This window comes from Carassius gibelio, chromosome B19 (genome assembly GCF_023724105.1).
Source record: "Carassius gibelio isolate Cgi1373 ecotype wild population from Czech Republic chromosome B19, carGib1.2-hapl.c, whole genome shotgun sequence".
NCBI lineage: Eukaryota > Metazoa > Chordata > Actinopteri > Cypriniformes > Cyprinidae > Carassius > Carassius gibelio.
In genome coordinates this window covers 36,176,611-36,199,473 of record NC_068414.1, presented here as the reverse complement: position 1 = coordinate 36,199,473, position 22,863 = coordinate 36,176,611, and the positions used below count along the sequence as shown (strand labels likewise).

At 34.9% G+C, this 22,863-nt stretch overlaps 2 protein-coding genes across 5 annotated transcripts in view; both read right to left on the bottom strand.

The window, feature by feature from the left end:
- LOC127978687 (glutathione S-transferase A) overlaps positions 1 to 22,863 on the bottom strand; it is a 209,307-nt gene that overhangs the window by 504 nt on the left and 185,940 nt on the right. The window contains exons 1-5 of one of the 2 annotated variants that reach the window (XM_052583555.1): positions 8,048 to 8,306; positions 7,839 to 7,904; positions 883 to 988; positions 550 to 668; positions 97 to 185 (exon numbers count right to left, since the gene is read on the bottom strand). In XM_052583555.1, the coding sequence (XP_052439515.1) occupies positions 97 to 185; positions 550 to 668; positions 883 to 988; positions 7,839 to 7,904; positions 8,048 to 8,215 (548 nt within the window). In that variant the 5' untranslated portion in view covers positions 8,216 to 8,306. Of the gene's footprint in view, positions 1 to 96; positions 186 to 549; positions 669 to 882; positions 989 to 7,838; positions 7,905 to 8,047; positions 8,307 to 22,863 lie in introns of those variants that run through there. The other variant, XM_052583556.1, reaches the window with a different exon arrangement.
- LOC127978661 (FH1/FH2 domain-containing protein 3-like) overlaps positions 9,184 to 22,863 on the bottom strand; it is a 46,445-nt gene continuing 32,765 nt past the window's right edge. For all 3 annotated transcript variants that reach the window (XM_052583468.1, XM_052583470.1, XM_052583471.1), the window contains 11 exons: positions 21,719 to 22,575; positions 21,224 to 21,382; positions 20,129 to 20,311; positions 18,379 to 18,498; positions 18,139 to 18,300; positions 15,924 to 16,114; positions 15,153 to 15,357; positions 14,482 to 14,505; positions 13,343 to 13,538; positions 12,405 to 12,563; positions 9,184 to 11,266 (listed from right to left, as the gene is read on the bottom strand). In XM_052583468.1, coding sequence (XP_052439428.1) covers positions 11,187 to 11,266; positions 12,405 to 12,563; positions 13,343 to 13,538; positions 14,482 to 14,505; positions 15,153 to 15,357; positions 15,924 to 16,114; positions 18,139 to 18,300; positions 18,379 to 18,498; positions 20,129 to 20,311; positions 21,224 to 21,382; positions 21,719 to 22,575 — 2,336 coding nt within the window. In that variant the 3' untranslated portion in view covers positions 9,184 to 11,186. The remainder of the gene's footprint in view (positions 11,267 to 12,404; positions 12,564 to 13,342; positions 13,539 to 14,481; positions 14,506 to 15,152; positions 15,358 to 15,923; positions 16,115 to 18,138; positions 18,301 to 18,378; positions 18,499 to 20,128; positions 20,312 to 21,223; positions 21,383 to 21,718; positions 22,576 to 22,863) is intronic.

Sequence of the window (22,863 nt, the reverse complement as noted above, 5' to 3'; positions counted from 1 at the left end):
TAAACCTCATAGTGCATTCAAACCCTGATACTGCTTTCCACTTTTCATCAATGAGAAAATGTGATAAACACTTTATATCTGGAGAGATTGACTCACTGAAGTCGTGGGAAATACGCGATGACGGGGAAACACACCACATCGGCCATGGTGAAGTTCTTACCAGCGAGGTACGAGCCTTTACCCATCTGATGAACAAATCACTCATCGTTAGAGAAGCTCATTATTATGCCCTCAAATATAGTAACAGCATCTCCTCTACTAATAAAGAACTGCCGCAATCAACTCATGCATGCATTATCCATTCTGCTGTTGAAATGTGATGCATTTCAGAAAGCAATAAAATAATTAAAAACTTTTAAACAAAGGTCGAGTTTACCTTCCATAACTCTAATCATTTTACTGATAAGATATTAGGTTGCAATTAATTGTAATAGCCGCCTAAAACACTGCATTACATTTAGATGAAGAGAATAACTGCTGAATCATTCAGAGTGAGATCAGCAATCTGACATCATAAAAGCATGATTTATATTAGCAATAAAATACAACCTTCTCCAAGTATCCATCCCACAGTTTGAGCTCGGCGACTAAACTCTCTTTATTCCTCTTCAGAGCTGATTCATGTCTCTCTCCTTCAGGAACATAATAGTCATAAAAAGCCACATCATCTGAACAAAAAACAGTGCATGTGTTTTCAAATTCAGTCCATCAGGCTTTTTGATACAGTGAGAATATGGAGAACAAAACAGCTCAATTTTATTCATATTAAAGTTTATTAATATTGATCAAAATCACTCAAGATTTGACACGAGAAGCTCCAGCTGAAGCTGGATGTTTGCATGATTTTAGGGTTTATGCATGTTGACTGTTGAGGGCACTTACACATTTTCTGCTGCAGGTTGTTGGTCTCAAGCATTCGTTGGTAGACGAGCGCTTGTTCAGCCGGGTTGTCTGGGATCAGACGGGTGCCTTGAGACTTAAACGCGCTCTAGAAACCAAAAACACACTCCTTAGTCATCAGTCTGGAATCTGTAGTATAAGGACCTACTACTTTACTACAAAAAATCAATTATTATTACTACTCTTCTTTGATAAACATGTTTTCAGAGTCACTTTGATATTTCTCTTGGTGTTTATAGTAAATGTCTGTGTAACTGAATTGAATTAAACTAAAGATAACATCAGAACTGAGTCAGAATCTCAAATAAAAGTAAAGACTACCTGGAAGATAAAAAAATAACACTCACTCATATAAGTTTGATAGACAACACTTCTTTTATTTCCATTATAATCCACCAGGTGGTTACTTAAGGAAACTGGTTTCTGACATTGATTTTTTTTTAATTAAAAAGGTAATTGCGAATTTTCTCTCACAATTAACAATTTTTTTCTTGCAATACTATGTTTAAATTTGACGAATCTGAATTGTGTTAACCAGTAATTTTTTTTTTCTTTCGCAAGTGAAAATGTGCATAAGTTTCTTGTGGAACATAAAAGTCTTGAAATATTACGCAACATTGTGGAAGGGGGACGTAAAAAATTGAGAAGAAGTTTATCGCTAAATAGGAGTTCCTTCTCACAATTCTGAGTTTATATCTCATGATTCTAAATTAATATCTCGCAATTCTGAGGTTATATCTCGTGATTCTTAATTGATATCTTGCAATTCTAAGGTTATATCATGTGATTCTAAATTAATATCTCGCAATTTTATGCTTATATATGTCATGATTCTAAATTAATATCTCACAATTGTAATGTTATATTTCGTGATTCTAAATTAATATCTCGCAATTCTGATGTTATATCTCGCGATTCTTAATATCTCGCAATTCTGAGGTTATATAGTTATATAGTTTATATCTCGTGATTCTGAGTTTATATCTCGTGATTCTAAATTAATATCTTGTGTTTCTGGGTTTATATTTTGTGATTCTATATTAACATATGATTCTGAGTTTATATCTTGAGATTCAAAATATCTTGCAATTCTGAGTTTATATAAAGTGATTCAAAATTAATATTTTGTTATTCTGAGTTTATATCTCGTGATTCTAAATTAATATCTTGCAATTCTGAGGTTATATCTTGCAATTCTAAGTTTATATTTCGTGATTCAAAATTAATATCTTGTGATTCTTAGATAATATCTCGTGATTCTAAATTAACATCTCATGATTCAGAGTTTATATCTCATGAGTCTAAATCAATATCTTGCCATTCTGAATTTATATCTTGCAATTCTGAGTTTATACATCATGTTTCAAAATTAATATCTTTTGATCCTGGGTTTATATCTTGTGATTCTAAATAACATCTCTTGATTTTGAGTTTATATCTTGCAATTCTAAATTTATATCTCATTATTCTAAATGAATATCTCGCAATTCTAAGGTTATATCTTGTGATTCCAAATTAATATCTTGCAATTCTAAGTTTATATCTCACTATTCTTAATTAAAATCTCGCAATTCTGAGGTTATATCTCACAATTCTAAATTAATATCTAAAAATTCTGAGGTTATATCTCACTATTCTAAATTAATATCTTGTGATTCTGAGGTTATATGTTGTGATTCTAAATTAATATCTCACAATTCTGAGGTTATATCTCACGATTCTAAATTAATATCTTGTGATTCTGAGGTTATATGTCGTGATTCTAAATTAATATCTCACAATTCTGAGGTTATATCTCACGATTCTAAATTAATATCTTGTGATTCTGAGGTTATATGTTGTGATTCTAAATTAATATCTTGTGATTCTGAGGTTATATGTTGTGATTCTAAATTAATATCTTGTGATTATAAATGAACATCTGATGATTCTGAGTTTATATCTCATGATTCTAAATTACTATCTTGTGATTCTGGGTTTATATCTTGTAATTCTAAACTAATATCTGGTGATTCTGAGGTTATATGTCATGATTCTGATTTAATATCTTGTGATTCTGAGATTATATGTCGTGATTCTAAATAAATATCTTGTGATTCTAAATTAACATCTGATGATTCTGAGTTTATATCTCGTGATTCTAAATTAACATCTTATGAATCTGAGTTTATATCTCGTGATTCTAAATTAATATCTTGTGATTCTGAATTTATATGTCATGATTCTAAATTAATATCTTGTGATTCTGAGGTTATATGTCGTGATTCTAAATTAACATTTGATGATGCAGAGTTTATATCTCATGATTCTAAATTAATATCTTGTGACTGAGTTTATATCTCGTGATTCTAAATTAATATCTTGCAATTCTGTGGTTATATCTCGCAATTGTGAGTTTACATATAGTGATTCAAAATGAAAATCTTGTGATTCTGGGTTTATATTGTGTCATTCTAAATTAATATCTTGTGATTCTGAGGTTATATGTTGTGATTCTAAATTAATATCTTGGGATTCTGGGTTTATATTTTGTAATTCTAAATTAATATCTTGTGATTCTGAGTTTATATCTTGTGATTCTAAATTAATATCTTGTGACTGAATTTATATCTCATGATTTTGAGTATATATCTTGTGATTCTTAGGTTATATCTCGCAATGCTGAGTTTATATATAGCGATTCAAAAGAAATATCGTGATTCTGAATTCATATCTTGCATTTCTTGAGGTTATATCTCATGATTCTAAATGAATATCTCGCAATTCTTGAGGTTATATCTCGTTATTCTAAATTAATATCTCACAATTCTGAGTTTATATCTCGCGATTCTTAATTAATATCTTGCAATTCTGTGGTTATATCTCACAATTCTGAGGTTATATCTTGTGATTCTTAATATCTCGCAATTCTGAGGTTATACTGTATCTCGCGATTCTTAATTAATATCTCGCAATTCAGTGGTTATATCTTACGATTCTTAATATCTCGCAATTCTGAGGTTATATCTCGCGATTCTTAATTAATATCTCACAATTCTGAAGTTATATCTCGTTATTCTAAATTAATATCTCACAATTCTGAGGTTATATCTCGCGATTCTTAATATCTCGCAATTCTGAGGTTATATCTCACTATTCTAAATGAATATCTTGTGATTCTGGGTTTGTATTTTGTAATTCTAAATTAATATCTTGTGATTCTGAGTTTATATCTCGTGATTATAAATTAATATCTCGCAATTCTTGAGGTTATATCTCGTTATTCTAAATTAATATATCACAATTCTGAGGTTATATCTCGCGATTCTTAATGAATATCTTGCAATTCTGTGGTTATATCTCACAATTCTGAGGTTATATCTTGCGATTCTTAATATCTCGCAATTCTGAGGTTATACTGTATTTCGTGATTCTTAATATCTCGCAATTCAGTGGTTATATCTTACGATTCTTAATATCTCGCAATTCTGAGGTTATATCTCGCAATTCTTAATTAATATCTCGCAATTCTGAAGTTATATCTCGTGATTCTTAATTAATATCTCGCAATTCTGTGGTTATATCTCGCGATTCTTAATATCTCACAATTCTGAGGTTATATCATGCGATTCAAAATTAATATCTTGCAATTCTTGAGGTTATATCTCGTTATTCTAAATTAATATCTCACAATTCTGAGGTTATATCTCACGATTCTTAATATCTCGCAATTCTGAGGTTACATCTCACTATTCTAAATTAATATCTTGTGATTCTGGGTTTGTATTTTATAATTCTAAATTAATATTGTGATTCTGAGTTTATATCTCGTGATTCTAAATTACAGTTTTTTTCAGTCGCTAACAAGCATTTGTCCAAGCAGTTGTCACATTTTCAAAACTCTAAACACAATTAGCACAGCATCTGTCTATTGTGGCCATACCATTCACACATTTCATGTCGTTTTCACACAGTATGGAGACATTGAACACATTTCCACAATGCTTACATTTTCTGAACAGACAAGCTATACCTCCCAACAAAATTATGGATCGTTTTTGTAGTATTTACAAATGTTAACACACAACATCCCACAATAGCAAAAACAATGTTCCAAACCTTAGATACAGTATAAAAACCTCTGCTTCTGCAATGATATCAGTTCAAAAACAATTTATCTTAGCTGATTTATGTTGTGTAAATTGGGCAAACCACAACTGATTCCAATCTGGCTTAGACTCAATGGCAGGGGTTATTTTTTTCTATTACATTGACACTTATACAATAAAAGGAGGACTTTGAAGAGTGATATTTTTGGAAACAGAAACAGAAAAAGACAAACACTGTAATGTATGGACGAGGAAGAGTAAGAGCAAGGGGCCCAGTGAGAGGAGCAGGAGCAGTGAGAGATGCAGGAGCAGTGAGAGATGCAGTGAGAGGAGCAGTGAGAGGAGCAGGAGCAGTGAGAGATGCAGGAGCAGTGAGAGATGCAGTGAGAGGAGCAGTGAGAGGAGCAGGAGCAGTGAGAGATGCAGTGAGAGAAGCAGGAGCAGTGAGAGGAGCAGTGAGAGGAGCAGGAGCAGTGAGAGGAGCAGTGAGAGGAGCAGGAGCAGTGAGAGGAGCAGTGAGAGGAGCAGGAGCAGTGAGAGATGCAGGAGCAGTGAGAGGAGCAGGAGCAGTGAGAGATGCAGTGAGAGATGCAGGAGCAGTGAGAGATGCAGTGAGAGATGCAGGAGCAGTGAGAGGAGCAGTGAGAGGAGCAGGAGCAGTGAGAGATGCAGGAGCAGTGAGAGGAGCAGTAAGAGGAGCAGTGAGAGGAGCAGGAGCAGTGAGAGGAGCAGGAGCAGTGAGAGGAGCAGTGAGAGATGCAGGAGCAGTGAGAGGAGCAGTGAGAGGAGCAGGAGCAGTAAGAGGAGCAGTGAGAGGAGCAGGAGCAGTGAGAGATGCAGGAGCAGTGAGAGGAGCAGTGAGAGGAGCAGGAGTAGTGAGAGATGCAGTGAGAGATGCAGGAGCAGTGAGAGGAGCAGTGAGAGGAGCAGGAGCAGTGAGAGATGCAGTGAGAGATGCAGTGAGAGGAGCAGGAGCAGTGAGAGGAGCAGTGAGAGGAGCAGGAGCAGTGAGAGATGCAGGAGCAGTGAGAGGAGCAGTGAGAGGAGCAGGAGCAGTAAGAGGAGCAGTGAGAGGAGCAGGAGCAGTGAGAGATGCAGGAGCAGTGAGAGGAGCAGTGAGAGGAGCAGGAGCAGTGAGAGATGCAGTGAGAGATGCAGGAGCAGTGAGAGGAGCAGTGAGAGGAGCAGGAGCAGTGAGAGATGCAGTGAGAGATGCAGTGAGAGGAGCAGGAGCAGTGAGAGGAGCAGTGAGAGAAGCAGGAGCAGTGAGAGGAGCAGTGAGAGATGCAGTGAGAGGAGCAGGAGCAGTGAGAGATGCAGTGAGAGGAGCAGTGAGAGGAGCAGGAGCAGTGAGAGGAGCAGTGAGAGAAGCAGGAGCAGTGGGAGATGCAGTGAGAGGAGCAGTGAGAGGAGCAGGAGCAGTGAGAGATGCAGTGAGAGGAGCAGTGAGAGGAGCAGGAGCAGTGAGAGATGCAGTGAGAGGAGCAGTGAGAGGAGCAGGAGCAGTGAGAGGAGCAGTGAGAGATGCAGTGAGAGATGCAGGAGCAGTGAGAGGAGCAGTGAAAGGAGCAGGAGCAGTGAGAGATTGTTTTTATTTTACCCCCCCCCCCCCCCTTTTTTTATCTGGGCTTTTTGCTGTTGTTGTTTTTTGTTCAAAATGCTCTTATGTGTTTCATGGATATTTTGTTCACTGTAAGCAATACTGTCAAACCTTTTCTGTTCTATCATACCGTGTTTCTACTGTACCTCCTGCAGTAAACAGTAAAGGAAAAAAATAGCTTTTTACTGGAATGCTTTTGAATGTGAACATTACTGTATATTTGGACATACGGTTCCTAACCAAGAAATTTAGTGTAAAACAATGAATTGCATGTTTTGCATGCAAATACCTGTAAAACTGAAACATATAAGTCTATGCAGTTTTTGTAATGTCAACAATAGTCAGTATTTTGAAACCTGGTGTACTTTGATTGACTGCATGTACCTTCTGAGGTGAAAACAAGTGTTATTCTTTGACAGAATAATTTAATTTTGAGTCAGATTTCCAGTGTTTTGGTAAAGTTGGTGTGTGCAGAGAAAGATGTGTTCTATTTTGAAATGAAGACTTAGTATATATTTAACAAAATGTGTTTTTGAGAAGAAAATTATCCATTTGGCCAATTGTGTTTTGTAGGTGTTTGTCTGTGTTAAGAGTTTAGAAAAAGTATCTGAAGTATGGTTAAGCGCTTGTTAGCGATTGAAAAAACTGTAATATCTTGCAATTCTGAGGTTATATATATATATATATATATATATACACACACATAGATATATATACATGCATATATATATATATATATATATATATATATATATATATATATATATATATATATATATATATATATATATATATATATATATATATATATATACACACACATATACATATATATATTTCATGATTCTGGATTGATGAGTTGCGATTCTAGATGTATATCTTACGAGTATATAACTTGCAATTCTGAGTTTGAATATCCCCTAATTTAGAGGATTTAAAAGTTTGCATAAAGTTTCCTTTTTATTAATTTTTTTTTATTTCATGGCGGAAATGGGCTTCCATAATATTCACATGTAAAAGAAAGTCAATCATAACTAGACTAACTATCTAGTGAGATAACAGTCGGTTAATTTAAGTGCACCCTCTCTGGCAGGGGATTACACGTGCATTGACTTTTTGCTGACCATCTTATTTTCTGATTTATAAGAATTAAAACAAGTTTGGCTTGTGTGTGATCAACTGGACACTAAGCAACGTAACGGTTTATAAACATTTGAGTTACATAACGACACGCCCCTTCAGTGTTTTACCTCCAGATACAGACACGCGGCAAACGATTCGTTCACGACGATGTCTCCATGCTTGAAGGTTGGAACCTGCAAATAAAAAGAAAAAGAAGTGCAATATTAAAACAAAAGTTTGGCAATTGTTCTGTCTCTAAATTAAAGCTGCATACACGGTAAACGCCTAATGCACTCATAAGAAATCAGGCACAGGTCTGTAATGCATCTGAGCGCACCTGAGCTCTGGGATTGAGAGCTTTCACTTCTTCACACTTGTGTTCGTTCTTCTCAAAAGACAAATGTTTGTGTTTGTATCCCTTCAGCAGCTTCTCCTCCAGCGCGATCATGACTCTCCAGCACGGCGGAGAACCAGAGCACCAGTACAGCATCATACTCTGCGCCATGACTGCTAATAACGCGTTTATTTGAGAAAAATTATTTATACTTTGCAGTACGGACCACAGATTTGACTGCGTCACGCTGACTTTTGACACACCCTTATAAGCGCTTTCACTGAGGGGCGGGGCCTCGCCTTCTGCCGGCCGGAGATGGAACTACGGCTCGTGTTTTGAATTAGAAAATACTGAAAATATTGGAAATATTGGAAATATAGTGGTGCTCTGGTGTTAATGATATCAATGGAAGAAATAATAATAATAATGATAAAAAAATTATAATGTAAAAAATATACAAAATAATAATTAATAAAAAGTAAATTAACAAATAATAATTAAATAAAAAATTATAAAATTAAAAAACTTTTAAAAGAAAGTCAAAGTAAATTAAAAAAAAATCTGAAAAAAATTATATGTAAAAGATTTTCAAAAGAATACAAAAATAAAAACTCTTTTAAATGTTATGTATTCAAGGACCTGTTTGGTGTATCTATTAACTAAATATGATCAAACATGATCAGTTTATTTATTAGTACTCTCTATGGATGCCAGAAAAGCTGCCAGCTGTTTTATTTCAGAAAGGGTTTCATTGCAGAGTGTGATGCATGCAGATAAAAGAAAATAAATAATGAAATAATAATATAAAAATAATGCAATACTATAAATAAAAAAAAATAAATATAAATAAAATAAAAACAACAATCAATGTTTAAAAGAGATTAAAAAATAAAATAAAAACAACGAATGTAAATAAATATATAAATTAATAAGTAAATGAAACTATTAAGAAAAAAATTGGAAAAACAATGAAACAAACGAAAAATAACAATAAAAAGAATAATAAATAAATACAGAAAATAAAAGAGGATAAAACAGTAAAAGTATGCATTTATACAGAAAAGTTTTTTATGTATTCAAGGGCCTGTTTAATTTATCTATTAACTAAATATGCAATTCATAAATACGCATAGATCCAGTCTTATTTCAGAAAGGTTTTATTGCAGGGTGTGACACATGCAGATCAAAGTGAAAAAAGTTACAGTACAAGGACTTCAATTCTGCAAAATGAGTTCAGATTTCATGTGCTCAAAAAACAAAAAAAAAAAAAAAAAACTAATCATTATTGATGTTTCAGCAGCTAAAAACAGACGAGTGGATCGTGTGAGTTCCGTGTTCTGAAATAAAAGGCGTTTATGGCTTCAATTGTCTTTCTTAAATTAACATGTACAAAAGAAAACAAAAGGGCATTAACATTTACAGATTAGTTCATCGTCAAAAATACTTTCACCTTTTTGTACATTTAGAACTATTTTTTGGAGACAAAATACATCTGATGTAGAGCTCATACAAATCTTATAAAGTCTTGTTTTCTCATATAATAATAATAATAATAATGGACATTAAGGTGCAACTTTATGGTTTTCATAACAGCATGAACAAAAACTCTCAGACGATCTGAAAATAAAACTAAGAGTATCCTAAAAGCCTCTGGGTTTCTATTAAAGATCTCAGAAACATGAATGAGTGATTAACTGTAGTTCCTTCTGTGTCAAAGGCACATCGAAGTTTGCTATAAAACACTCACATCTCAAACAAAAGATGCTTACCAGAGGACCAAAACAAGAAACATTTATACATGTCATTTAACCCTCACAATGCATTCAATATCTGATACTATTTTCATATCCTGGGTATTTTTATAACCTTAATGTTTTTAACTAAAAACCATATTGTATCTCATTAGCAATTTCTCATGAATGCGGAAAAAAAATCTATGTTCTGAATGTTACCAAGTTATTACTGCATTTAACCCTTTAAAAAATTGAGAAATTCTTTGTCATTTCAAATTACACATGAACCAGACCAAAAATACTGGGATGCAAAATATTTATGTGTATTTTTTCAATATTGATGAGATATTTTATTGGAAAATATCATTGTATGAAAAAAAATAAAAATAAAATTGGGAATGAACAGGATTTAAATAAATTCCTTTAAATTAATCTCATGAATAGTCCAAATTGTATGAAAACCGATTAATTTGACTTGCATAAACCTTCACTTCGGATTTAAAATGGTCAGTGTTTCATGCTGCAGTGGTCAATAATCACCACATATTCATGTTCACAAAACCAGAAATACATGAGATATGAGGGAAAAGGCTAAAAAATATTTTACTAATGTTTTTTGACACTAATATAACTTCATATATTATTTTACAGAAGGTTATTTGTGACATTTATGGTAATCCATACAAACCGGGTCAAAAATGACCCGAACACGAAACGCATTATATCTCTGAAAGAATAACTGTAAAAAAAAAAATGGAAAAAAATAAACTATGTGTATTTCAAGGATCTTAACGCATCTGCAAAGTTTGGTTCCCTTACTAAAAACTATGCATTGTTTAAATATCTTTCTATATTTCTTCTGAATTATGAGGGTTAAAGATATAAAACTGAACTGCACAAAAGAGTCTGTTTGTGTTTTAAAGGATTTTTACTGTTTGAAAACAACATCTAGGCTTGTAGGATTTAAAATATACACACGTTAAATATCTGTTGAAAGTCGTCCCTTCATTTTGTACATTTAACAATAAATAATCCAAAGTATCAGAGCACAGTTTCACTGATCTGACCGATGCGAACATAAAATGACAGTCAAACCCTGAGATAGTGTTCAGTCGGGGTAAAAACATCTTATCTTACCTTTCATTAAACTAAACTGTAAAGGGATTTTACATCATCACAGTGACGGCCTGCAGTTGGCTGGTGAGGCGTGTATGTAACAAGGAGGCGTGGCTTAGAAGCAAACACACAGTGTGGAGGCGGAGCTTTGCTGTATATGTGACCAGTGAAAGATTCTGCAGCTGTTTCATTATTAAACCATGTTTTTACTGTGGTATGTTGAATTTTCTGTTATCTTGAGATGAGTTCTGCTGAAGTCAACAGCATCAGTGTGCTTTGGACGGGACGTCCCATTACAACGGCATCTCTGATGTGTCCAATCCCAGCGCTTGAGCTTCTTCTGCGGTCAGACCGCCTTTCAGAGTCCTCCTCACTGAGACACAATGTTAGCATTAGTCTCTGCTTAAATCAAGAACACAAGAACAACTCTATCATTTTTCATGTGGATTTATAAGGCTTCTAAATGATGAACATGATCAAAACTTACAATCTGCTCCTTGCCTTCTGAGTGATAGTATAAAGTTTTTTTTTTACACTTTTAGTGTAACGTCCAGCTTTAGCTGTTGTTTCTCATGTCTTTCTGCTGTCAAATCTTTACTGATTTTTATCAAGTAAACATCAGAATAAATTATGAATAATAATGAATATTGTTTCACTTTATTTAGTTTTTGTCTTTTATATTAAATTTTTATTTTCATCACATTTTATATTGTTCATAATATTTCAAGATGAACACTAAATAATACAAAACAATTCAAATTAAAACACTCAAATTTAAATAAATCATAAAAATGTAAAAAAAATTTTTTAAAGTAATAAACACTTGGTAAAATTAATAAAATGACCATTTAATGTTTATCTATTACTTTCTGTGTCTTTTTTGATGAAATTCAAAAAATTATTATATAAGTCAAATAATTAATGTACATAAATAGTTTAAAAAATCAGAATAAAACGTAAAAATAATTGTTATGATTTTATTAACTATAAAATTAACTAAGTATTTTTTATATTATATATTTTTTTTAATATTATTTATTTTAAATTTTGAATGTTTACAATGTTTAATGTTCTTCAATTTGGTTTTTTTATTTAGCATGTTTATGTGTTTTTTTTTTTTACTTATTTACATAATTTTATGTCAGTGTCTGCTGTTCATTTTATAAAGACCTCATTGATTTACATTACAAGCATCATAATTGCATCATATAATATATAACACAGCGCTTGCATATTATTACTCTTTTGTTGATTTTGATTGCTTTTTTTGTCCTCATTTGTAAGTTGCTTTGGATAAAAGCATCTGCTAAATGACTACATGCAAGTGTAAATATCAATATCAGCATCTGCACCAAATTGCATATTTTTGAGTCCATATGAATCATAAAAAGCCTGATAGATCAAATATGATTTCCTTTTATATTTTATCTAAATGTTCAGTAAATGGTTACATTTGCTAAAATTAAATTTTTTATTTTAAATGTGAAGAGACAAACAGCAGCTGAACGTACGTGATTTGCGGTTCACGCGAGAGCGGCGGCGTTCACGGGGTTGCGTTCGTTCTCTGGGACTCTGAGTGGCTGATCGTACGATTCTCTCCATGATCTCGTCTGCAGCGTCGTCTGTCGTGCACTGAGACTCTTCGGTCGCTGCAGTCCATGCAGTGCGGCCTACAGAGAGACACAAGGATTTTACACCTGAACGTGATCCTACACATAAACACTGACAGTGTGTGATTGTGTGCACAGCTTAATGACTTCTTAATGAGCAATAAAATATTAGATAGATTCCAGCCAGGTTTTAGAGCTGACCATAGTACAGTCTACACTTTTGAGGGTTTCTAAAGACTACCTTCGAAGCATTGTCTCTGGAAGCTGTGTCTTACTCTGATAGATCTTATTGCTGTATTTGATACAGTAGGTTATAATATTCTCATACTCACTGATCGTTTTAGGAAACAGGTGGGTTTTCAGGGATTAGCCATAAAATGGTTCTCTTCTTATTTGAAATATAGGTCCTCTTCAGTTAGTTTAAGGGATTATTCCTCAACTCTTGTGTGTGGGGTTCCTCAGGGTTCTATTTTGGGACCAATTTTATTTTACCTTTATATGTTCCCTTCTGGTTCTATTTTGAAGAAATTTGGGATACACTATGATTTGTATAAGGATGAAATTTATTTACCACTGAAGCATGAGCATAAATGTGCCATTCAGTCCCTATATTAATGTTTGACTGAGGTTTATTGTTGGTTGGTGAATAACTGTTTGTGTTTGTTTTAATTTGAGTGTTTGTAAGTATATGTGTTAGTTTGTTTTTTGAGTGTGTGTGTGTGTGTGTGTGTGTGTCTGAGTGTGTGTGCTAAGTGTTTGTTATAATGAGAGTGTTTGTATTTCTATGTGTTAGTGTGTGTGTGTGTTTGTGTGTGTGTGTTTAAGTGAGTGTGTGTGACCTCTGCTGGGGCGTGTGCGTGTCCTGAGGACCCTCGCTCCGGTGCTGTCATTGTCTCCTCTCTGTAGGCTGCTCTTCAGCACGGCCTTCATCTGCTCGTGTTCAGCTGCTTCTTCAGCGTGACACAAACTCTGCGGCTCGATCTGCGGCTCGACAGGAGGAGCGTTACTGCTGCTGCTCACACACACACGACCCACCTGCACACACACACACGGACCATCACAAACTATACACTTATTATACATTATCATAAGTTATACATTTAATAAACAACAAAATGTTAATTAAAATCAATAATTTGAAAAGAATAATCAAAATTAAACTCAGTGTTTTATTTTTGATTGCATTTATTAAAATATTTATTTTAGAAATGATTTATAATTGATGACTTTTACTTCAAATAAATAATCAAAGTATTTTTTTGTAAACTTAAAATGAAAATATCAAAATTATACACTTAACAGAATTTTTATAAATCATAAAAATAAATAATATTAACAAATTATTTGAAGAAAAACACTTAAGATTTAACACATAAATGATACATTAAAATAAATAATTAGAAAATAAAACCACCAAAATAAAATAATTACATTTAAAAAAAGTTTGTGTTTTTAGATAAAAAAATTTTATCTTCAAATTTACAAAATTTACGTTTTACAAAAATCTTTTTTTCTTCTTTACATACATAAAAGAAAAACATATAATAGAATTCCAATAAATCATAGTGTTAAATTAAAGTAAATAAATACTCTATAAATAAAACAATTAAAATAAAGATGAATTTTTTTTTTACATATTTTAGTAGTTTACTTGGATGTATTTTGACTATAAACCAACATTAGAGAACCATGAACATTTGAATTTGTTGTTAAATGACTAGGTTGAAGTATTTAAATTTAAAGCAAACAAACAAAAAAGTTTGGGAATCCCTGATGTAAAGAATCATTTGCACATTTACACCTGAAAGATTACACATACACACATGCATCAGACGTAATCAAGACAAAAACACAGGTCAGAAACAGCACATGTGCAGATCTCAACAGGGTTACACACTGACACCCCATTAGTCACTTTAAACAAGCCATTAAAGCATAAAGGGTTAATATCTGTCAAAACAAACGCACACCCTCATACCTCACTGTCCTCTTCATCATCCGTCTGGGGTGAGAAACAGAGATATCAACAGTCAACTGTCTGCAGTCTCAAAGAGTGTGGCAGTGATTATCATTCGAGCAGATTTATGAACGTTCATCAGTCTAGCCCCGCCCACACCACAACATACGTATATCTTTAGCTCCGCCCACATCACTAAATAATATCTACAGTCCTGCCTACATTTACTACTACAGTCCCACCCACATCTGTGAATAATAACATCCCCAGCTCCGCCCACATCACTAATAAAAATCTCTAGCTCCACCCACACTACAAAAGCATTTTTCTGAAGAAAAGCAGGCAGTTTAACTGTTCAGGACAAGAAAGGGACTCATGAACACCTTTCACTAAACCAGGGGTCTCCAACCTTATTTCATTCAGGAGCTACTTTTTAAAAATGAAAGTGGCTGAGAGCTACCAATGTTATACAGTACTTAAATCTCTTAATGTATCAATCAAAGCTGTTATACACGGCATTGTTAAAATGTGATGGAAATATTAAAAAAGTACAGATACACACACTGAAATAATTTTACCAAGTTTTATGACAAAAGACTAAAATTAGCACTTTTAACTTGCCTAAACAGTGAAATAAAAATATCAAATAAAAATAAATTATTGTAAAGTAAAAAGGTTTATTTGCCTCTCACCTGTGTGTTGATGTCTGTGATCATCTTCCCTCTCGTCTTGTTTCTCTCTCTGTGATCGGCGCGCTTCTGTCTCTGCTGGAGGACACGCTCTCGTGTGGTGCGATACTCTAGAGCAAACTCACTGAGCAGTTTACTGAACCGAGTCACGCTGATGTCACGAACACTGTACATCGGCTGACCCAGGAACAGTAGAAATGAGCGAAACCTGCCACACAAACAAACAATTCATAAAACCCTCTTCCATCAAGTTATTGTCTTTTGATTGTTTTTTTATTTTTAGTATTTCATTTTTTATTTTTTTTAATAAAATTTTTTACATTTGTAAAAAATGTTAGTATTTAAATTGTTATTATAAAATAATATAATTTTAATAATTTTTTGTAAGTGTTCTATTTTGATTGCTTTTTATGTTAAAAATAAAGTTTATTTTATTTTATGTTTTTATAACTTCATTAAATGGTTAGTTTTGTTCATTTTTTGTAGATTATTATTCATTTAAAAATTATTCTTATTATTACATGTTTTATTTGGATTGTTTTTTATCAATGATTTATTACTCCAATACATTTTTCATTTTATAATATTTTTGTACTTTTAATTAATTTTTAGCAAGTGTTTTATTTTGATATTTTTTTTGATATTATTTCTTTCTTTCATTTTCATGTATGAACGTTAATGTTTCGCGTTTATAATTTTTTTATTTATTTAACAAAAACCCAGAGTTTTAGCAAACAGACTGCATGACCTCTGACCTCTGGCACTCACTCTTACCTGTTCATGATCCTGCGGTGGACAGTTTTGAGGATAATGATTCTCTCAGCGCAGTCCTTTAAGAAGTCCGACATCTTCTGCTTCAGTGCCGGCTTCATCTCATGCTTTGCGATGACTTTGAGGTGGTCCCATGATGCTCTGCAGCGCCACTCCATCTGAGTCAGAGTCTCCTGCAGCTGGTCGAAGTCCACCTGGGGACCGAAGACACAAACACAGACGTCACTTCCACAGCATTCATCTATGATTACAGTTTATTATTTAAGTTATTCCTCTTTGTTTTTATTGTAGTATTTTCATTTTAGTTTTTAAGTTTTAGGTTTTTTGTGTTACAGGAGCATGTGTTGCTTAAAAGAAGCATGTGCTACTTTAGAGGAGCATTTGAAAGTGAATGTGATGTGACTTACAGCCAAGTATGGTGACCCATACTCGAAATTTGGGCTCTGCTTTTAACCCATCCAAAATGCACAGTGAACACACTGTGAATAGTGTGTGTTACTTTAGAGGAGCGTGTTACTTTAGAGGAGCGTGTGTTACTTTAGAGGAGGGTGTGTTACTTTAGACGAGCGTGTATTATTTTAGAGGGGTGTGTGTTACTTTAGAGGAGCGTGTTACTTTAGAGGAGTGTGTGTTACTTTAGAGGAGCGTGTGTTACTTTAGAGGAGGGTGTGTTACTTTAGGGGGGTGTGTGTTACTTGAGAGGAGTGTGTGTTACTTTAGAGGAGCGTGTATTACTTTAGAGGAGCGTGTGTTACTTTAGAGGAGTGTGTGTTACTTTAGAGGGGTGTGTGTTACTTGAGAGGAGTGTGTGTTACTTTAGAGGAGCGTCTGTTACTTTAGAGGAGTGTGTGTTACTTGAGAGGAGCGTGTGTTACTTTAGAGGAGCGTGTATTACTGTAGAGGAGTGTGTGTTACTTTAGAGGAGTGTGTGTTACTTGAGAGGAGCATGTGTTACTTTAGAGGAGCGTCTGTTACTTTAGAGGAGCGTGTGTTACTTTAGAGGAGCGTGTTTTACTTTAGGGGAGCGTGTTTTACTTTAGAGGAGCGTGTGTTACTTTAGAGGAGCGTGTGTTACTTTAGAGGAGTGTTTGTTACTTGAGAGGAGCGTGTGTTACTTTAGAGGAGCGTGTTTTAATTTAGAGGAGCGTTTGTTACTTGAGAGGAGCGTGTTTTACTTTAGAGGAGCGTGTGTTACTTTAGAGGAGCGTGTGTTACTTTAGAGGAGCGTGTGTTACTTTAGAGGAGCATTTGTTACTATAGAGGAGCATTTATTACTTTAGAGGAGCGTGTGTTACTTTAGAGGAGCATGTGTTACTTTAGAGGAGCGTGTGTTACTTTAGAGGAGCGTGTTTTAATTTAGAGGAGCGTTTGTTACTTGAGAGGAGCGTGTTTTACTTTAGAGGAGCGTGTGTTACTTTAGAGGAGCGTGTGTTACTTTAGAGGAGCATTTGTTACTATAGAGGAGCGTGTGTTACTTAAGAGGAACGTGTTTTACTTTAGAGGAGCATTTGTTACTATAGAGGAGCATTTATTACTTTAGAGGAGCGTGTGTTACTTTAGAGGAGCATGTGTTACTTTAGAGGAGTGTGTGTTACTTTAGAGGGGTGTGTGTTACTTGAGAGGAGCGTCTGTTACTTTAGAGGAGCATGTGTTACTTTAGAGGGGTGTGTGTTACTTGAGAGGAGCGTGTGTTACTTTAGAGGAGCGTGTATTACTGTAGAGGAGTGTGTGTTACTTTAGAGGAGTGTGTGTTACTTGAGAGGAGCATGTGTTACTTTAGAGGAGCGTCTGTTACTTTAGAGGAGCATGTGTTACTTTAGAGGAGCGTGTGTTACTTTAGAGGAGCGTGTTTTACTTAAGGGGAGCGTGTTTTACTTTAGAGGAGCGTGTGTTACTTTAGAGGAGCGTTTGTTACTTGAGAGGAGCGTGTGTTACTTTAGAGGAGCGTGTTTTAATTTAGAGGAGCGTGTTTTAATTTAGAGGAGCGTTTGTTACTTGAGAGGAGCGTGTTTTACTTTAGAGGAGCGTGTGTTACTTTAGAGGAGCGTGTGTTACTTTAGAGGAGCATTTGTTACTTTAGAGGAGCGTGTGTTACTTAAGAGGAACGTGTTTTACTTTAGAGGAGCATTTGTTACTATAGAGGAGCATTTATTACTTTAGAGGAGTGTGTGTTACTTAAGAGGAGCGTGATTTACTTTAGAGGAGTAACATGTGTTACCTTTGCGGAGCGTGTGACAGCGCCGATCTCAGAGTACAGGTCTGTGCTCTCGGGGAAGTTCTCCACCACAATGCTGCAGACGTGAAGCAGGAGCGACTGCTTATGAACCGTGTCCTTCACCTCAGGAACCTTCTCCAGATATGTCAGATCGAACCCTTTGGCCTGCGCAAACATCATCAGTCAGATATTTAAATATAACAATAATAAAGCGTTTGAGTGCGTGAAGTGCTAAAGTCTCACGCTGGAGCCATTTAGGAAGTTTCCAATCGCCAGCAGGGTCGATAAGATGAAGCGCAGCGTTCTGTTCTTCTCCAGCTGATCCATGCCCTCCTTCAGGTCCTGTAGTGGCTCGGCCACTTCCTGTCAAACCGGAAACACGGTTTACATGATTAGCAGTGTCATTTATTATGAATATAGCTGCTATAAGATTTATTACAAGTTTGAATTAATTTGTATTTTATATTTTCTGTTTTCATTTGAAAGTTATTAATTTTGTAGGGTTTTTTTCTTCAGTTTTATTAGTTTTTCTAATATGTACCCTAGTGTAAAAGAAATATAATTAAATGCCGTTGAAATACATTTATTTCATGCTAAGTACACTACTAATACATTTTCATATTTATGTCCTTAATAAAATCCCTGCAATTGTACTTTTAGTATACTACACTGGTATACTGAAAAGTCTGCTAAATCGGAAACAACAAATTTTGTACTAAATGCATTTTAATTGTGCTGAAGTATGATTAAATATTTACTTAGAATGTTTTATTGTGCTAAAGTGTAACTATTGCAAGTAAACTTCAGGTACACCTTAAATATTTCGCATTTAAAGTATATTATATACAAATTTTAAACTTAATATTAGTACATTTGTAGTAGAAATGTTTCCTTGGCAACTAGCTGAAATTAAATAAGTTTTAAAGTTGTTTTTTTTATATATTTTATTTTTATTAAAGTTTATTTTATTTCAAGCAACAAAACCTTCATTGAATTATATATACATTTTTTTTTTTTTGACTTTTTTTGACTTTTTTTGTTATTTAGTTTTAGTAAACTACAATAACACTGATGATTAATTAACCTATTAAATGTCTGGTCATTTTAACAGTGCATGAAAGATGAAGCAGCATCACGAGCAGATGAGTTATATGACGTTTTTTATATGCAGGTACAGATCTGTGAAACACCAAATTCTCTGTGTCTTCAGGGTCTGAAATGGAGGAGAAAACAAATGTGTTTCTGGTTATTGAGTCTTTTGTTTGTAGCACACAATGTGCCTCTCCATCAGGACGACTAAAAACATCTCCTGTATCAAAAAAATGATAAAACACCACAACCTGAGGAATGCTGGAAACTTCACAGAGAGAGAGATGGGAATGTTCTGTGCTCTCTGAGCGTCTAAACTAACTCTTTCTCGTGACGTCAGCGGAGTCTAATATCAGTACTAATGTAATTGTAAAGGTCTTTGCACACCGTAATTTTTGCATGTTAAAAATTAGTTATGACCTTATGTTGTGTCAATCACGTTTACACATTGCATATATTTTTTAAATTTTAATACATTTTAATATTTAGTACATCAAGGTAAAATAATAGAGAAATGTATAATTTAATATACATTTTTTTGTTTTGTTTTATATAATAGCAGTATGTTTAACCTGTTGCTTTTAAGTAACACTTTTGTTAGTTTTTAGATCGAACTGTCCCATTTTGTCAGTATTCCGCCAGTTCTTCAGAAAGAATGGTTAATCTTTGTAGAATTTTGTCAATTTTGTTAATATATTGGAAAAATAAACAGTTGCATGTACTCACAAGTATAATATAATTCAAAATATTTTATTATTTTTTCAATAAATTTATACTTTCATTAAATAAGGGCACGCAAAATTGATTACAATTGAATAGATATTCAAATAGAAAACTGTGTTTTTTTTTTTTCTTTTTTTGATCAAGTAAATGCAGCCTTGCCGAGCAGAAGAGACTCTCTCACCTTCTCGCTGGCTTCATAGTCGAGTTTGAAGGCCCAGAGCTGCAGGCGTGCTGAGAGCTCGCTGATGGAGGACAGGGTCAGCAGGAACTGCTCCGCGCTGCCCAGTGGAATGTCAGGATTTGCTAGCTGAGCTTCCTGGATCTTCTGTGTCTCTTCTTCCGTAGGAATCATTGTCAGGATTTTCTACAGCATAAGAGAGGGACAAGGCAAAACGTAATATTCTAATGAAACATTTTACATTCTATGGCAAAATGTTAAATTCTAAAATGATGAAATTTAACATTCTAATTGTGATAATGTAAAATTCTGAAGTGCCAAATAGTAATATTCTAAGATAACAAAAATTAAATATTCTAAGGCGGCAAAATGTAACATTCTAAAATGGTCAAATGTTAAATTCTGAAATAACAAATTGTAACATTATATGGCAAAACGAAGGCGGCAAAAATCTAACATTCCAAAATGACAAAATGTTACATTCTAAAATGGCAAAATGTAACATTCTGAAATGGCAAATTGTAATATTCTAAGATGACAATAATGCAACATTCTAAAAGGGCAAAATGTTACATATTAAGATTGAAAAAATTTTACATTATAAAATGAGACTGGGCAATAATTTGATAACAGTAATTATTGCGATATAATTTTCCTTGATTAAATTATATGAAGAGTTTGATAAATGTCCGATATAATGTTTATGCGCCAAAATCGGAATGAAACAGCGCAACAGGTTTACTGATTTTGATCATGAACAAAAATGTACCTCTCCATCCTAACTCAAGCTACTATCAAATGTGCATTTCTAAGAGACAAAAAAAGTGTTATTATTATTATCAGACAACCCAAACCTGTTTCTTGATTTGAAACGATATCACTCATTAGAACATTCAGAAGGAAAATAAGGAAAAGGAAAATAAATAGATAAGGATAAGGAAAGGAAAATGAATGGGCCAGTTTCTACAACTGTTAGTTTGGAGCAAAAATATAAATATTTGACATTTATCCTGATATCGACTGATACAAATTTTTTTTTTTGGGTCATATCACCCAGCCATATTCAAAAATGTCAAAATGTTTTATGTTTTTTTGTACCTCAATGCCCTCTTTGTTGAGCGCGTACTCGTCAAAGTTGAGTATGGCGGTTTTGATGGTGCGTGGCGGGGGAAGAACCGTCAGACCGATGTTGATGGAGTTGCTGCGTTTGGAGTCCAGAATGATGATCTCCTGCCGCTTCCCATCCGCTGCCACTTTCTGATCGACACACAGATACAATCATCAGTGCAACAAGTCACAGTCTGTCGTTTCATTCATCTTTCTATGAATTGCTCAGAAGAATCATTGGTTCAAACCAATAAATCCAATAAAACCAATTGAGCAAATTATTTAAGCATCACTCATAAGAGTTACACGTTTGTTCAATAACTGGATTCAGTTGAGTTCATTTGTGTTGGTTCAATTATTATTATTTTTTTTTAAGCGATTCATTAAAGCATCACTCATAAGAGTCATTTGTTTTCTGTAAATAAGTCTCCAGAACAAAACTTCATTTGACTTTTGGTACTGTACTGTGACGGTGATTCTGCTCACCTTAGTCACGGGCATCTCTTTGGATTTGCTCTCAAACAGGTGTTCGAGTTTAGCCGTGTCAACTTTGACAGGTTCAAGTCTGGACCAGAGCGACTCTTGGCTGCGTTTGTGATTGCGGTAAATCCAGTCGGCGGGACGGACTTCACTCCAGAACAAGCGGATGGTCTTCTTCTTCTTCTGGAAGAGTGGAGGTTGCTCCGCCTGCTGCTGAGGAGGGGGCGGAGCCTGGCTGGAGAAGCAGGGAGGGGGCGGAGGCACGCGGATGCTGAACATGGGAGGGGGCGGAGGACAGCCGAACATAGGGGGCGGAGCTGGGAGATTAAAGGGGCAGGGCGGTGGTGGAGGGGGCGGAGCCAGCAGATCACCAGAGCTGTATAAACTCCCAGAGTCAAGGACATCCTGGTCATCCTCGTCTCCTAGATCGGTGAAGTCGATGTCACCGATGCGCAGATCCCGCGGACTCGCCATCAGCTGGTCCCAGATAGAGTCTGACTCTTTCTTCGGAGCTGGCGGAGGAGGAGGGAGAGGAGGTTCCTGTGTTTCTATTGGTGGAGAGGTGAGACCCTTCACGATGTCTCCGAAGCGCTCGGCAAACGCTCGCACGTTGCTCTGGTTCTCCACTTTCTTGTCTTCTTCGTGCCGAGCATCGTTCTCTTCCCGAGGTGTCGCGTCCTGCGACGAATCCTCAGCCTTCTCCTTTGCGTCTCGTTCCTTGTCCTCGGCCAGCTCGTCTTCGTCCTCGTCTTCCTCCGAGGGTTTCTTGCTCTGCGAGTAGAGCATGTCCAGTATGAAGAGCTTGCTGTCGAGGATCTTGTTTCGTTGTTCATTCACGTTTCTGACGCTCTGAGGCCACGGACCTGCAGCAAACACACAGACAGAAGGACCTCAGATACAGCAGGCACTAGTTTAATGATGGTTAGAAACTGAATCTTTTCATTTGATCATGATTTTAGCTACCAGTAAGAGCTCAGTAGTGATATTTTGCATATTTAAATACATTCTGCAAGTGCTGTCAAACGATTAATCGTGATTAATCGCATCCAAAATAAAGTTTTTGTTTTGTTTGAATATAGGTGTGCATATTGTGTATATTTATTGCATATATATAAATACACATACATGGATATATATATATATATATATAT